General features: G+C 31.2%; 1 protein-coding gene and 1 long non-coding RNA gene across 2 annotated transcripts; both read left to right on the top strand.

Annotated features, from left to right (window-relative positions):
• Positions 1–6,081: 6,081 nt before the first annotated feature.
• Positions 6,082–15,792, top strand: LOC145799849 (protein FAR1-RELATED SEQUENCE 5-like). Its single transcript, XM_082889480.1, has 2 exons — positions 6,082–6,374; positions 13,611–15,792. The coding sequence occupies exons 1-2, from the start codon at positions 6,082–6,084 to the stop codon at positions 15,790–15,792; spliced, it is 2,475 nt and encodes an 824-aa protein (XP_082745606.1).
• A 60-nt stretch (positions 15,793–15,852) lies between these two features.
• LOC145799211 (uncharacterized) lies at positions 15,853–16,545 on the top strand. Its single transcript, XR_014341232.1, has 4 exons — positions 15,853–15,921; positions 16,012–16,071; positions 16,159–16,299; positions 16,407–16,545. It is a non-coding gene; the product is annotated as an uncharacterized LOC145799211 (long non-coding RNA).
• Positions 16,546–17,595: the final 1,050 nt, after the last annotated feature.

A 17,595-nucleotide genomic window follows, 5' to 3' on the forward strand; every position in this document is an offset into this window, starting at 1 on the left:
ACCTTTAGTAAACCATGAAATGCATTTTATGTACTTTATATGTTCATATTCTGACTATTTAATAAATCCTAAAAATTACTATGTGAAGCATACAAGTATAGACTATGTCATTCATTTTGGAATAACTTGATTTCATGTATTTTGAAATAGTTTTAAAGATGTACAACTCAAAAAAATTGTGTTTACAACTATGAAAATCAACATCATTCCAAATTAAGCGACACAATCTCTATCCACCAACATTCATATAGTTATATCAAGTAAGCAAGTAGCCACATGGTAGGATGCTTAAACATAGTTAGAAAAATACACACAAGCAAGATGCTAAAGCATAAAAACTTACATATTTACCGACGTCCCTTGAACAACTACAAAACAAAGTTAGAAAAACATCTACGATCTTATATACAAATCCTAATGCAATTCACTCATGAAATGCAACTAAATATTCGACTTCTAATATACACCGAAAGATTGCTCAGTTGTGTATAGAAGAAGTTAGCCAGTTGGCCAAATGATTAGCTAGCTGGCCAACCAACTAGGCCTAGCAAACCTGTTTTATTTCAACACCGAGAAAATAACTAACAGGGAATATGTAGGTGGTTCAACTAACCACTTCCAGTTAGCTTACAATAGAAATAATATGAAACTAAAGTAAGAAAACAAATATAAGACAGAAATTAAAAGAAATTGAAAATTCACATTCCAAGAAAAGAATGAACTTCTTGGTTTCCAAACTTCCATTTGATCACCCTCAGGGTTGTGAATTGTGTTCTCACTCCTCAATTTAAAAGTTTGGAATTTGAACTATAACGGTGGCTTCAGACAAGTGTAAGAAATGATCGCTCGATTCTTAAACTTGGCAAGGACTACTGTAACACCCCTGTTCCGTAATATGCTAATTGGTCCCTAATACGTATGTGACTATATGTTTTGATATGATTTTTTTGTGTGCCATTATGTGAATATATGCGACTTTGGAATTCTACCTGTTCACCGTAGGAATATCTGTTTGAATAATCTGCTCTAGAAATTAAATTGAGGGCCCTATCGGCCACAGAACCGGAAATTGATTACGCCATTGTGATTGGCATAATTTTTAGAGCCTACGGTGAAATTTAATTGAAAATTTATTCTGGTCAATTTAAACTGATTAAATTGATAAATTAAGTACCCCATTATTTTATATATAAATATTTGTTAGTGGGGCTTATTGTATGATAGCATTACACTCCCCTTTAACTCTTATGAACTCAAGAATCTGAGGGATTCAATTGTGAGAGAGTGAGGGCCGGCCTTAGTGAGAGAAAGGGAGAGAAATTGTGCAATTTGGCTTAAAGCTTGGAAATTTTGGGGATTTAGCTCAAGAATTGACTAGAGCTTAGAAGATCAAAGCTTCTAGGTGAGTAATTCTTGGATTATAGTTCGTAATTTTGTGTGTTCAAGCTAATTTGGTGATCAAGAATAAGATTGAAATGAAATTGTGTTGGAATTGTTGAATTGAAGCTTAATATGTGCATGCATGTAAGAAATTACTTTGAAATTGCATGTTTGGGCACAAATGTGTGTAGTCCATGTGAAATGTTAAAGGAAACTCATGTTTTGATCACCATTTGTGTTATCTAAGTTGAGAATGATGAGCATCCCCCACATGCATGTACAAATCATGGGAGTATAAGTCTTGAATGTTTGAATTTGAGCATGTTGATGATGGGTTTGAGATATTATGGGACATGCATGTAGATAAATCATGAAATTGAGCTTCCTGATGTTGTAGTTCTGTATTAGTAGCATGTTAGCATGTGTGAATGTGTAATTTGAGCCATTGCATGCAAGTAATGTAGCTGGAAAAATCGATTTGGAGCTCAAGAACACGATCTGGGAAACCCAGAATTTTGATGTCCGCTCGAGCGGGGTAATGGCCGCTCGAGCGGGAAAATCGTGCTCCCAGCACTTTTGCAGAGTTGGATGTCCGCTCGAGCGGGAAACCTCACGCTCGAGCGTGGAGTTTTGTAGACAGGCCTTCAGCTCGAGCGCTCTATTCCACGCTCGAGCGCATTTTTCATGCAACCAGTACTTTTGCAGGCCTTAAGGGTCCGCTCGAGCGGGTAAGTACACGCTCGAGCGGGTACCCTGTTTTCTGAAATTTTGTTCATGCGTTCTGTGTTTCGTTTCCCGTTCTCTTTCACTTATAAGCACTCTTAGGCATATGTTAAGCATTGTAAATGAGTTGATAAGATAAGAATAAAGCCTAAAGAGGAATATGTGAATTAAGGAACGGATTGAATGGTTAATGACCCTTTTGTGTTCATGGAATGTGTAGGGTCAAGCTCCAGGGCGAATCCACAAGCCGATCACTGTGAGTAATATAATTATTCGAAAGCTTGTCAATGTCCAATTGTTTATTCCCTTAAACTTTATGAGTTGTTAATTGGGATTGTGGACAAAAGTCTGACAGGAATGAATGGATGGACCAAAGGTCGTTTTGATATAAATGAATGGACCGAAGGTCGTCCTGATGTGAATGAATGGACCGAAGGTCATTTTGGTATAAATGAATGGACCGAAGGTCGTCCTGATGTGAATGAATGGACCGAAGGTCATTTTGGTATAAATGAATGGACCAAAGGTCGTCCTGATGTAAATGAATGGACCGAAGGTCATTTTGGTATAAATGAATGGACCAAAGGTCGTCCTGATGTAAATGAATGGACCAAAGGTCGTTTTGACACATGTGAGTGGGCCGAAGGCCGTTTTGACATGAATGAGTAGGCCGAAGGTCGTTTTGACATGAACGAGTAGGCCGAAGGTCGTTTTGACATGAACGAGTAGGCCGAAGGTCGTTTTGACATGAACGAGTAGGCCGAAGGTCGTTTTGACATAAATGAATGGGCCGAAGGCCATTTTGACAGAAATGGATGGGCCGAAGGCCGTTTCGACATAAGTGAATGGGCCGAAGGCCGTTTTGCCATGAATAGGAGTATGAATTGGGCCCAAGGCCGTTTGGAACATGTTGTTCTACATTGTTATGTAATTTCTGCATTTGATATTATTCACTGGGCTATCGCTCACGCTCATTCATGTGTTTGTAGGTGAGCCAAGGGAAGTCCAAACCCAGCCCCAGTGAAGTCCGCTAGGAAAAATCCGAGTTTTGAGGAAGTCAGCCTTGCGTCTCACTCTTGAGACCTACCCTTGCCTTTTTGCTAAGTAATTATGTTTTGTCTTGTCGGCAAGGGCTTTATGTATATCTGTAAATAGTCTGTCATAGGTTGACTCGTTTTGGTTGATCCTGTCTGTAATGAATTTTGTGAAACTGTACTTTTGATGTGAGTTATTAACGTATCTGAGTATGGTTTGTTTGATGTGCGTATAAGCACGGCTCAATGGACAAAGTTTTTATTTATTGCTTCCGTTTGGCCCCTTTACTCTGACAGGTTATGTCTCTTTTGGTCTGAGGCCGTAGGTAATCTCAGGATTACTGGCCGGTTGTGTCCTTAACCCATAGGGGCGGGTTCGGGTCATGACAACTACTCTCTCTTTTATCAAAGCTTTAGTACTTGGTTTTAATGAGTTTCTTGAGTGGTTTTTGTATTGGAAGATAATATGTATAGAGGCTTAAGACAACTTTACTATTTTGGCAAGACAATACTCTCTTTTGTTCAAAACTTACTTTTCTTTCTCAAACTCTAATATTCTCCTATGAAATTCAACATTCTCTCTACGCTTCTATCAAATTCATCTATTTTCTCAAGACTTACACTCTCCTTATATAGGCAATACAAGTGGAGCAAAGGTGGAAGATAAAGTGGAAGAGTAATGGGGCATTAAGGAAGATAATGGAGCACTAAAATGGAGCATTATCCTCCATGGATCAAGCACTAGTCAATGAAGGCTGAGTATACATGCATTTGGAGCAAAAATGAATCAAAAAATAGGATAGTGGGGTGCCGCATACACACTAAATAAAAATTCTGCCGAAACTATACTATTTATGGGAAAGAAATTGGCCGAATAGCCAATTTCTTGGCTAGCCGGCCAAAAAGTTGGTTGGCAATCCAACTTTGTGGCGGGTTGGCTACTATTCATGCACTATTTGGCCAGCCGGCTAATTAATTGGTCGGCCGGCTACTATTCATGCCGGCCAACACTATTCATGCACAATTCACTGACTTTTTTTTTTTTTTTGTAATATAGAAAAAATAGGGGTTTTCAACAGAATTATTGGAACTATGCGTAAAAGGAATATTTTGAAAAAAGAGAGTTTTGAATAGGTCTAAAACACTTGGCCAAGACATGCTTGAGGTTGGGAATAAAGCTCGAATTACAACTTTCTTACTGAAGATTTTGTGAGATAGTACATTCTTATTTTCATCATCGGGAGATCAAAAATAAATGTCCAAGTCTTAGTGCCAGTCAAAATAAGGTATCTACACAGAGTCATTGAAGTTCAAGTCCTTAGAACACATCTATGGAGTGCTTTCATTATTTATTAGCTTATTTTAATAACATTTTATTCATAATTATTTAAACTATTTAAATTTTGAGATATTTATCAATAAATCCTATCTCACAAACAAGTACTCTAATTAGTCCCAAATTTTTTCTATTGATTGTTAAGTCTTATTAGTAAAGATTTTCTTTCCATGCTGTCCTACTTTTTTATTTTGGTAGTATTTTGGTAGACGACTATATCCTTTTATTAATGTGATATGTATGATATAACATTTCAATGTGACAAGTATGATATGACACTTCAATGTGACAAGTATTAATGTGACACCCCAACGTGGTGGGTATGATGTGACACTCTAAGAAAATTAAAAATTTCTTAGTTTACTTTTCTCAACTATGACAATATGTAGGGTATGATGTGACACTAAAAAAAATTAAAAATTAAAAACTCCTTACTATACTTTTTTCCAAATGTAACATCTAACACTCCAACGTGACGGGTATAATGTGACAACTAAGAACTCCTTATTATACTTTTCTCAAATGTGACAACTTAGTGGGTATGATGAGACAACTAAAAACTCTTTAGTGTACTTTTTCTAAATGTGACAACGTGATGGATATGATGTGATACTCCAGAATAACTAAAAATTTCTTAGTGCACTTTTTTTAAATATGACAACATGGCGAGTTTAATATGACACTCTAAACAAACTACAAATAGCGTACTTTTTCTAAATGTGACACTCCAATCTGACTGATAAATAAGTCATTACACATCTAAAATGACTAAATGGATCACAAATATATATATATATATATATATATGAGACTATATAAATCATAAATTCAAAATATGAGACTTATTGATTAATCTCCCTTAAATTTTTCTTTATCTAACCGTTTGAACTTGCCCAATGTCTTGCTTTTGGCCCCCAATCATCAAATCCTGACTCCGCCTCTCATAAGAAATATATAGCATATTTTCAAAATATAGTTACAATGAGGAGTTATTAAGCCCCACAATGATGGACTAAGGAATTGTGCAAATGAGAGAGAATGTAAAATTATTTAAATTTTAGAGAGACTAAAATAAAATTATACTCCTATACGCTTTGGGAGATCAATGATTAATTTTTTTAATAGATACTCAAAAGGTTGTGGGTTTAATTACTATAAATGACATAATTAAATATTGGAAAAATTAGTCTAAGGTCCCTCTCCTAATTTTAGTAATGGAAGAAATCCACAATATTATTTTATGATGTCTAAGGTCCCTCAACCCCACGCCCATGTATTACAGAGAAATTTGGTATAAGCTTCACACCTTTACCCCTCTCTCTCTCTTCTCTCTCTAAGACTCACGCCTCACCTCTTCTTTCAGAAAATGATAATCGGACGGCGATGATGGCGACGCCGAGGACTGTCCTTCTATGCAACGGTGACAGTCCTTGCCGGAAACTAGCTCAGTCGGCATGTAAAAAACTTACAGATTTGAAGGCCACGCTCATGAGAGTGAGTAGCCAAGAATAGTACAAACCGAAACTGTGAGGAAGCAGCACCAGCGAGCATTGGTGTGGTCTGAGGTTGGTGTGGCAAGCCCACGACTAAGCTGAAGTCGACAAAGCGATGCAAACCAGGAGGCGCACGAAGGTGCGAGCTGAATCGCAGCGCAGCAACGGCTGGAGTAGGTTAGCGGCGCAGTATACTGACTGCCGTGAACGAGTTGATGAGGCTGGTAGGCTGTGCCGCCGAGTTGTCGCATTGTTAACAAGTGGGTTGGCAAAAACGGTGATGATTGGCGAGCTGGGATGGTGTCGGTGTGAGCTAGTGGCTTGGGTTGCGGTGTCGGCGTGTCTGGAGTTACAACAGTCGGCAGTGAGCAAACCCGAAGCAGAGCTTCTTGAGGAAGAAGAAGCTGGGTCTCTTGATATATATAGAGAGAGGGAGTAGGCTCAAATTTTCTTCAACGAGAAATTATTCGATGGATTGGTGGTGTTGAATTCGCTGAGAAACAGTGGTCTATTCGAGCAGAGGTTGAAGGAGATGGTAGGAAGGAAATGTCAAGCTTTAAGCAGTTCGATTTCATCTCTCATTCTCTCTAGAGAAATTCGGGAATGGTTCATTCTCTCCAGAGAAATTCTCATTCAGAGAAATTCTCTCCAGATACATGTTTTAACTGGTTCATTTTTTAATCTTCTATTAATGGTATATTACTTGTGCATCCAAACATTTTTGACTTGTTTAAACATGTAAGTACATTGTTTATTGTTGTCAATACAGTCCTCAAATTGAGCTGGTCTGTGGTCATAAAACTACTAAGAAGACATTTGATATTAGCACTTATATCTGGTCTTTTGGTATCTCTCATTTTCTCTCTGGATAAGTGCATTACAGTGTTAACAGAAGTGCTAATTCAAGGCATTGGTGAGCTATCAATATCAAGATGCACACTCTTTAGTTCCATGTATTGCATTGTGCCTCGTATTGGTTATATTCTTGAACCCTTCTATTATACTACAGACAACAAGTGAATTTCTCTGGTTGGAGGGGATTTTATCTGGGAATGAGTAAATTTCTCTGGAGTAGAGAGGGAAAATTTGTCTGGGTTGAATCCAGAGAAATTCTTTGGTGAGATTTTCTCTGTGAATATGCATCTAAATCACTGAAGCTATCAAACTGTAGAAGACACAAGTGAATTTCTCTGGTTGGAGGAAATTTTCTCTAGGGTTGAGTAAATTTCTCTGGAGTGGAGAGGGGAAATTTCTCTGGGTTGAATCTAGAGAAATTCTCTGGTGAGATTTTCTCTGTGATGTGTCCAGAGAAATTTGGAATTTTCTCTGTGATTTGTCCTGAGAAATTCTCTAGATCGAATTTTCTCTGGATTGATGTTGAGGGACTTTAGATATCATGAAAATATTGAGTGTCATTTATGCTATAAAATCTTAATACCAGGGACCTTAAAAAAAATACCCCTAAATATTACGTGAGTTATAACTCAAAAAGAAAAAAAAAATAGTTATAACTAAATATCCTATAAGATATAACAAAGAACTCTTAAATCATAATCAAAATAATGTCATAACTAATATTATAATGAATCATTATTAACAATACAATAAATCATAACTAAATGGGCAAAGATCGTAACTAGTAATTCATATAGAATGCATCCCAATAGAATTCTCCAAGGTTTTTATATATATATATATATATATAAACTAATCATATAATCAAATACAATTATTTAAGTTTATAATTAATTTTCATGTAAGTAAAATAATTGTTTTTACAAACAAACCATATTAGGATGAAGTACACATCATATATACATCATCTTTTTATTTTTTATTTTTTTATTTCTAGAATTTAATCAATACTCTTTCATAATAAAACTCTAATGTATTAAGAACAAACATCAAAAAAGTTTCTTAAAAATCTAGTACACACTATTATTATCAAAATATTCTTAGTGAATAATTTAATATGAAAAATGTTATGGATTTCAAATAAATTATCAAATTTTCTACCAAACCTCTCACATGGGCATGAGACCCACACAAATCACATGTGTGTGGGTCATATACCCATGTGAGAGGTTTGGTAAAAAAATTAGTAATTTATTTGGGATCTCTAATATAACTCATTTAATATTTTAAATTTTAAAATCATATAACTTTGGGACACTTTTTCATAAATCCTTTTTCATTAACTTATATTTCATTTAGTCCACATTATTTTTTTATATTCCAATAAGTCATATGAGCGATATAGTTACTAAAATACCCCTAATAATATTCACATTGAATGTTCCATAATGTGAATGTTCACACTTTCAATGTAAATGTTTTGATTGTCAATGTGAATGTTCACACTATCAATGTGAATGTTAATATGTGAATGTGAATAATGTTTACATCACCAAATTGTTAACCGTTCAAAACATATTTGTAAGGGTAGAAATATCCATAAAATACTTTAAATATGAGAATTGAGATTTGGTAGATAAAATGTTCAAATAATAGGACTTATTAGAATACAAGAGTATTTTATGGACTAATTGAGATACAAACACTTGAAAAATGATATTATAATAAATCTCCCTATAACTTTTGATTTAAATGTTAATTTTTGATAAAATTAGAATTGTTAGAATTCTCTCATCAAGATCTATCAAACAAAATTTAGGTTGATTATAAAATTATTTAAAAAAATAAAAATACAAATTACTATTAAAATTGACGTAAATAATAAAATTTTACTATGTTTCACAATAAAATATTCTTTTCATAATAAAATTTGTACAACATAAGACATAATTCAAGAACATACTATTAGAATAAAATTTTACTCTCATTCTTGAACAGAACACCAACAAAATATATATATATATATATATATATAATTCATATTAAAAGAACAATCACAGCAATTAAAAATAAAATTTTACTTTCATATTTATAAACTAATAAACACGTTTACAAATCATATTCAAATAATCTTTTTAACATCCCACATACACATCGCACCAAGAATATCGCAATCAAAGACTAGGCCATCACCCAAAGTCATCAATGAATACGATAGTGGAACCCAGCTACCAATAACGCAAGACACCAAATCTAACAACAATGGATTGTTGGGATGCCATTATTAGGAGTGCGTCTGCTGCGGTTTGAATGGTGTTTGAGTAAAACTATAAATTAGATGGGGGATAAATAGATTGATAGATTAGTAAATTATAGTTTGAATGGTTTTAGACGCATTAAAGGATTGATAACTATTCTAACTAATTATTAAGCCTTTGTATAATATATAATATTAATTTAAATAATATTATATATATATATATATATAACATAAACTAATTTTATATAATATTTTTCACATCTTAAATCTCTCGCATATTCATTTTTATTTTAATATTTTATTATATGTTAAAAATATATATATGTATTAACTATAACGAATCAGGACGATTTCAAAATCAGATTATCAATTTTAAAATTTAAACTATAATTAACCGATAAAATAATATAAATTAATACAATTTTAACAGATTAAGTGATATTTTACGCCACCTAAATGCGATCAGTCGATATGCTTTTTTCTCCTGTCTATCATTTATTGCTGAAGAACAAGTGTGGACGCATGTAGGGGCGATACCGTCCATCAATTTGACTCGACACCAAATTAGGGGGAGCTTCTATTTACACACATTAAACCCCCTTTATACACACACTTAATGAAGGGAGTGTGTAAAAAGTATAGTGAGGAAGGATGTGTAGAAAGTATATATTGTGTGTGTAAATAGAAGCTCCCCAAATTAGGGACTTTGGCCATTAACATTAAGCGGGATGTCCTTTTCCAAGCGTAATTTGATTTTATTTTTTAAAACTTTTCGACAAATTCCCCCCCCCCTTTTTTTTCTTCTAGATAAATGGGTAAATTATACGAATAGTCCTTATAGTTTAGGGCTTGTGTCACTTTGGTTCCTAACTTTTCAATTGTGACACATTTAATCTTGAATTTTAAATCTTGTTCCAAATAAGGATAATTGAAGATATCATTTGATTTTTCAAGGGTAAAATTGTCAATTTGATAAAATATAAACTAATTTGACAAAAATAAATGTCAAACAAATATTTTTGAACTTTTAAAAATTAGTTCTACTTACTAAAAATAAAATTATGTAAAATTGACAAATCTTTTAGACATTTTTTTTTTTACCAAATTAAATTTTATTATGTGTTTTTGGATGATGATCATGTAAAATTAATTTTAAAAAATTAATCATGTAATTTTTATTAATTTTACATAATTTTTTTATTGGTTGATAAAAATAATTTTTAAAAAATTTAAAATATTTTTTTGACATTTATTTTTGTCAAATTAGTTTATATTTTATCAAATTGACGATTTTACCCTTAAAAAATCTAATGATATTTTTAATTGTCCTTATTTGGAACAAAATTTAAAATTCATGGTCAAATGTGTCACAATTGAAAAGTAAGGGATCAAAGTGACATAAGTCCCAAACTATAGGGACTATTAGTATAATTAACCCTAGATAAATTATAGGGCCAATTACACTAATGGTCTCTAAATTTGAGACTTATATTTAATTCATAACTTTTCAATTGTGACACATTTGACCTTAAATTTTGAATTTTGTTCTAAATAAATACAATTGAAGATACCATTACTTAATTTCAAAGGAAAAATCATCAATTTAATAAAATATAAACTAATTTGATAAAAACAAATATCAAAAAAATATTTTTGAATTTTTAAAAATTATTTCTACCCACTAAAGATAAAATTATGTGAAATTGATAAATCTCTTAGATATTTATTTATTTATTTATTACCAAATTAATTTTTATTATGTGTTTAGATGATGATTATGTAATGGGTGATTCGTTTTATTTTCATTAAATTAGTTTCTATTTTTTCAAAAGTCAAATATGACGACAATTTTGATATCATTATTACACCAATCCATTAAATCAAAAAAATCTAAAACTAAAAATATTTCATATATTAAATATATCGATTACACATTAAAATTCTAATAATCACCTATTACATGATTATCATCCAAACACATAATAAAAATTAATTTGATAAAAAAATAAATAAATGTTTAAAATATTTTTCAATTTTACATAATTTTATCTTTGATTGGTAGAAATAATTTTTAAAAATTTAAAAATATTTTTTGACATTTATTTTTGTTAAATTAGTTTATATTTTATCAAATTGACAATTTTACTTTTGAAATTAAGCAATGATATCTTCAATTGTCCTTATTTGGAACAAGATTCAAAATTCATGGTCAAATATGTCACAATTAAAAAGTCAAAAACCAAAGTGACACGAGTCTCAAACTACAGAAACTATTAGTGTAATTCACCCTAAATTATATTACCATTTCTTATAGTTTGAAAAAAATATAATAAATCCCATAAATTGAACATAAGCATTGGATGTTCTCAAAGTTTTAATTCATAAAATACTTTATTTATTTTTATTAGAAATTTATTAGTTGAATGAATAAAAAATAATATTATAATTTCTTTTACATTAAAATGTTTATTTTACCTTATATATTTTTGAGTCTCCGTAGCGTTTGAATTAGTTTTAGTCTTAACTTTATTAAAAGAGAGATTAATATAATTATATCAAAATTATAAAATTTATTATATAAAAAAATGTTTTAATTTGATCCTTAACATAATTCTGTCAATAGGCGGCAGAAACTCGCATATTTTGAGAAATAAAAGCTTAATTTCTTAAGTAAGATTTCACATTGATGACACATCAAATGTTTTTTTGAATTAGAACACTTTTTATAAATTACAAATTAAATTAATATAATTTATAAATTAAGAATTAAAATGACATAAAATTTGAGTTCAGATTTGCTAAAGTTAAAGATTTCAATTTCATGGGTGAAGTTGATAATCCGAACTATTAATAATCTGAACTATTAATCTCATATAACAAGTTGAGAAAAAAATATGTATGCAAAAAATTAGATTAATTAGACATAAGTAATCACGTGATCAAATTACATATAAATTATAATACATGAATGGTTTATTTTAAAAACATATACACCGTATAGATTAAAAAAAAAATCTAATAATAGTATAACAATTAATGTTAGATCAAATTAATTTTTGCATAGATAATTTTCTTAATTAATTATATAAGATAAATGGTTTACAGCTTGTTTGAGAAGTAGTTTTGGACTAAAATAGCCATATAAGATAAAATAGGCTATTTCAGCCAAATAAGACAACATATCACATGCAACTCATAATGATTTTTTTTTTTTCACAAAAGTTAAAAAAATCAAAAAATCTATCCCAAGCGAGATTTTTGAACTCTCGACTAAAATAGTTAAAAAGTTAAAAAATTAAAAAATTAACTCACTTCTCAGATGAGCTCTTAGATCTTTAAAATAAATTCTTAAACTAGATATTCAACTTTATCAAAATTTAACTTTATCAAATCTGGACTCATAAATTAGAGGACACGGGGCCCCTGCCGTGTAAGGTCCCTGCCGTGCCTGCTGTGTGCCTCAAAACGGCACCGTTTTGCTTACTTTTTTTTTTTTTTTTTTTTAAATTTATATGTAAGGGTTTTGTTCTGTAGGATACCCATACGACGCTGCCGCCGTTTCTAACACTCAAACGAAAAGACCCTGCTGTGTTTGGAGTAGAAAAACTAGTTTTATTTTTTTTATTTTGTTTTTTATTCATTTTTGTCTTCTCTCAAACAGATTGGATAGTATTCTTTGTCTTTGCTTCACCATCCTTCTGCCGGATTTACAGACCATTATTGTTCAACAAACTGGTATGTATATCTATATCTATATCTATATATATTATATGTATATATGTTTTATATTTTATTTTGTATAGTGTGTTAGTGGATTCAACAAGTATAATGGTTTGATTTGTTTTCTGTAAATAGATTGAGAAACACAATTGTATATTATAAGAAAATTTCTCTGTTATGTAATTTGTTTTGTACATGTTATGTATTTTTGTATAAATATTATATAATTTTTTTAAGGAGTTACGATAATTTGTAATTCATAATTTTTTTTATAGCAATGTTATGCATTTTTGTGGAAATATTATACATTTTTATAACAATGTTATGTATTTTTGTAATAATATTATGCATTTTATGGTCTTAAAAAAGTTTCAACAAAAAAATCTATACCATACTACATAATGCAAATTTAATTTTTTAATCATAAATTGTTATAACTCAATAAAAAATGACATAACATTTGTGACAAAAATACGAAACATATATCAAAAATTTATATAATAAGAGGGCATATGATTCACATCTTTAAGTGTGTCTGCCAAAAGATTCCCTATATTATATAATATACTAATTCTAATATAATTTTGCAATTGTATATTATAATCTACTTAGACAAAATAAATTTCCAATATTACTATACAAATTACACATCTTTTTTTCCTCTCCCCTATCCTTTTAATTAATTTACATTATTAATTGATTTATTAGATTTCATTGAATTGTTTAATTACTTAGCATTTAAAATTAATTAATAACTTTTTTGCTCAGATTCTTGTTTTGTTTAATTTTTTTTTCTTCATATTTGTTAGTGTTGAAATGGAGGATGGTATAATGGATGATGGTGGACTTGAGGGATGCATCGAAGAAATGAGAGAGTTAGCCAAGGATAAATCACCATATCTTGGTATGGAGTTTCCATCGGAAGAAGCTGCATATGAGTTTTATAATGAATACGGAAGAATTGTGGGGTTTAGTATTATAAGAGATTATTGTAACAAAAGCAAGAAAGATGGTGTTATGACTAGTAGAAAGTTTGTTTGTTGTAAGGAGGGAGAGAGGGAAAAAGATAAACGGTATACGATGATAAAAAATCCTCGAAGTGAGACAAGGACAAATTGTAATGCATTCATGCATATATCTTTTAAGCGGGACTTGTCGAAGTGGATTGTGTCAAAGTTTGATAGCAACCACAACCACCCTTTGCATCTTCCTCAATGTACTCATTTGATGCCATCTCAGAGAAAGGTATGTGATGCTCAGGGTATAAATATTGATATAGCTGATCAGACTGGAATATCTCTTAAGGCTTCACATGATCTTATTAGTGCTATAGCAGGAGGGAAGGAATTTGTAGGGTTCACACGGGAGGATCAGAAAACCTACTTACGTGGCAAAAGACAGCAAAACTTGCAGTATGGTGAAGCAGGGAGTTTGTTAAGATATTTCCAACAGCAAGTAGCAGAAAATCCATATTTTTACTATGCCATTCAGTTGGATGTAGATGAGATGATTACTAATATTTTTTGGGCTGATCATCAGATGATAACAGATTATGGGCTTTTCGGTGATGCGGTGTCATTCGACACAACTTTTAGAACAAATAAGGAGTACCGTCCACTTGCTTTATTTTCTGGCTTTAACCACTTTAGAATGACAGTGATTTTTTGTGCAGCATTATTGTATGATGAAACTACAGAGTCATTTGAATGGTTATTTGAAACTTTTTTGGATGCAATGTCAGGAAAAAAGCCTATTAGTTTTTTTACAGACCAAGATCAAGCAATGGCTAAGGCAATTTCACAAATCATGCCTGAGGTTTTTCATGGGTTGTGCACTTTTCACCTAATGCAAAATGCTTTAAAGCATTTAGGTTACTTGTTCAAGAGTGGTTCAAAATTTAGTAGCGATTTAAAGGCTTGCATTTATGACTACGAGAATGAGCATGAATTAATTAAAGCTTGGAATTCTTTGATTGATAAATACAACTTGCAAGAGAATGAGTGGATGAAAAGAACTTGGAGAAAAAGAGAGCAATGGGCGCATGTGTATATGAAGTGGGTATTTACTGGAGGAATGCGAAGCACACAACTTAGTGAAAGTCTAAATGGAACATTAAGGAGATATTTGAAAGGTGATCATAACATTGTTCAATTCTTTACTCATTTCAATCGGATTGTTGTAGATAAGCGGTATGAGGAAATTTCTGCAATATATGATTCTAGACAAAAGTTGCCAAGAATGAAATTAAAAAAGTCTCCCATTTTAATCCAGGTTGCGAGTTTGTACACCCCTCCTATCTTTGATTTATTTCATTATGAGTTGGATACATCCCTTTGTTGTCAAGTGAAGCAATTCCATGAGTTAGAAGGAGAAGTTAAGTGCGTGATTGGCTTGTATGGTAATGATGAAGAGTATATTGTGGAGGGTAGGGTGGAAGTTACTGGGCTAAGAGGAGAAAAAAGCTGTCGAGAAATACATTGTACTTGTAAGAAATTTGAGAACTTCGGAATTTTGTGTAGTCATGCAATCAAAGCACTTGATAGAATGAATGTTATGGAAATTCCCGAAAGGTATATATTAGGCCGATGGAGATTGGATGCAAAAGATTGTGAAATTGAAGAGAAAAATGTTGTAGCAGATGAGGATGATCCGAAATTGTTGATATTAGCACGTTATAGAGATCTTTGTCCAAGAATGGTGAAACTAGCAACTCAAGCATCTATGCACAAACCTTCCTATCAATTGGTTGATGAAGGGATTAAGGAATTGTGTGTAAAAGTAAATAATATGATGAAGGGAGTTGGAAATTTTGGTACCAAAGAATTAGATGCGGATGACCCCAACTTTGCACAAGTTAAGGGCATAAAGAAGAAAGATGTTGGACACAAAGGGAGGGGTAGATTGAAACCTTGGCATGAGATGATGAATAAGAAGACAAAAGTTATTTCACAACCAACCCGCCTTAGTAAGGTATTACTTACGTATTTTTGAAATTTCAAATGATATGCATTTATTTTTATAAATTGTGTAAAGTATTGATAACTTTTTGAACTTCTTTAGACTATTGGTCAATCAAGCAACACTACAAATGTTCAAAATTCAGCTTTAAGCCAACCACAGGTTAGCTATTGTTTTATGTTATTTATTTATTATTTTATTTTTTTTTATATAAATTGTGTAATGTATTGATAAATTTTACAACTTATTTAGACTATTGGTCAATCAAGCAATATCACAAATGTTCAAAATTCATCTTTAAGCCAACCACAGGTTAGCTCTTGTTTTATGTTATTTGTTTATTTTTTAGACTACGTTGTATTAGTGTATTTACTTTTCATGATGTTTAATGGAATATAGGATGTTGGGAGTCTCTATTGGCCACAATTGATAAATTATGGGTATAATCTTCTCACATGTGATACTAATTCATACTCACCAAGGTATCCACAATCACAACCTCTGCCTTTTGAAGCATCACATAGTCCACAAAGTTCTCAAGTAAGTAATATATATATATATATATATGTTTTTAATGTAATTTAGTCCATAAAATTTATTCTAATGAATTTTCTTTTCTTTTTTTTTCTTTTTTTTATTTTTTATAGGGAATATCACTTCATCTAGCGGGGCACAATCCAATGGAGACCGAATTTAGAAATGAGAGTTCTTTTGATTTTTCTATTTATTCCCAACCGCCTCCACAAAATTGACATGGAGATCCACTTTGTAGTTTTTGTTTTGAGAATTGAAATTGAAGATTTGTAGAATTTGGTTTGAATGATTTAGAGTGGTTGAAAAAGATTTTTGGATATTTGGCTGGAGATTTTGAAGTTTGTATGCCTCAGAATTATTATTATTTTTATACAGATGTTGGATGTGAATTGACTATAAGTTTTTTGGATGTTTGACAGGAGATTTTGAAGTTCGAATGTCTTAAAATTTATTATTATTATTATTTTTTTTTTATGCAGATGTTGGATGTGAATTGAATATATTTTGGCCTTAAGTTGTTTTTTTTTTTTTTTTTTTTGTGGATACAACTTTTTTTTTTTTAAGTTACAATTTTTTTTGCTTATAGTTTGATAAATTGATTTGTTTAATTACAATTTTCTTCCCTTTCAATTTTACTTTTGATGCATTTAAGCCAATTTTGAAAAAACCAAAGCATGTATTATTTGTTTGATTTTAATTTTAAAATTAATCTTTTTTAAAAAATATAATTTAGTATGATAGATTAATTGTTTTATTATAATAAAACAAGAATTAATGAGACTCTTACATATATGAAATAAATAAATAAATAAATAGACTAACACAACAGACACCTTTGCTTGGAGTGTAAAAAACAAATAAATAAAACTAACTTTTGCTCTTGCTTAGAGTGTATAGAAACGGCGGCAGAAACCATTACATATAAATTAAAAAAAAAAAAAAAAAGTGACAAAACGGTGCCGTTTTGAGGCACACAGCAGGCACAGCAGGGACATTACACAGCAGGGGCCCCGTGTCCTAAATTAGATATTCAACTTTATCAATCTGGACTCATAAATTTTATATTTTGATAGCCAAAAAACATAAAATTAGCCCAAAAGCAAATATAAGAAGAGTAGGAGACTAGTGGAGGAAAAAAACAAAAGAAAAACAAAAAAAGTAGACAATTGGGAGGTGCATCACCAGCCATCCGTTTAAGCACAGCTTACCACGTAGCAAGAATTAGGGCCATTTTAGCAAGTTGATTAAAAGTTTATTTTTTTATTTTTTAATTTTTTTAAATTATATTATTTATTTATTTTA

This window comes from Camellia sinensis, chromosome 9 (assembly GCF_055761805.1).
Source record: "Camellia sinensis isolate YWXY chromosome 9, ASM5576180v1, whole genome shotgun sequence".
Classification (NCBI taxonomy): domain Eukaryota; kingdom Viridiplantae; phylum Streptophyta; class Magnoliopsida; order Ericales; family Theaceae; genus Camellia; species Camellia sinensis.

Excerpts from the sequence above, each read along its gene's own strand:
- LOC145799849 (XM_082889480.1), top strand. The coding sequence starts at position 6,082 with ATGCAAACCAGGAGGCGCACGAAGGTGCGAGCTGAATCGCAGCGCAGC. Across the intron at positions 6,375-13,610 it reads CTTGAGGAAGAAGAAGCTGG|TGTTGAAATGGAGGATGGTA; the intron begins GTCTCTTGATAT and ends CATATTTGTTAG.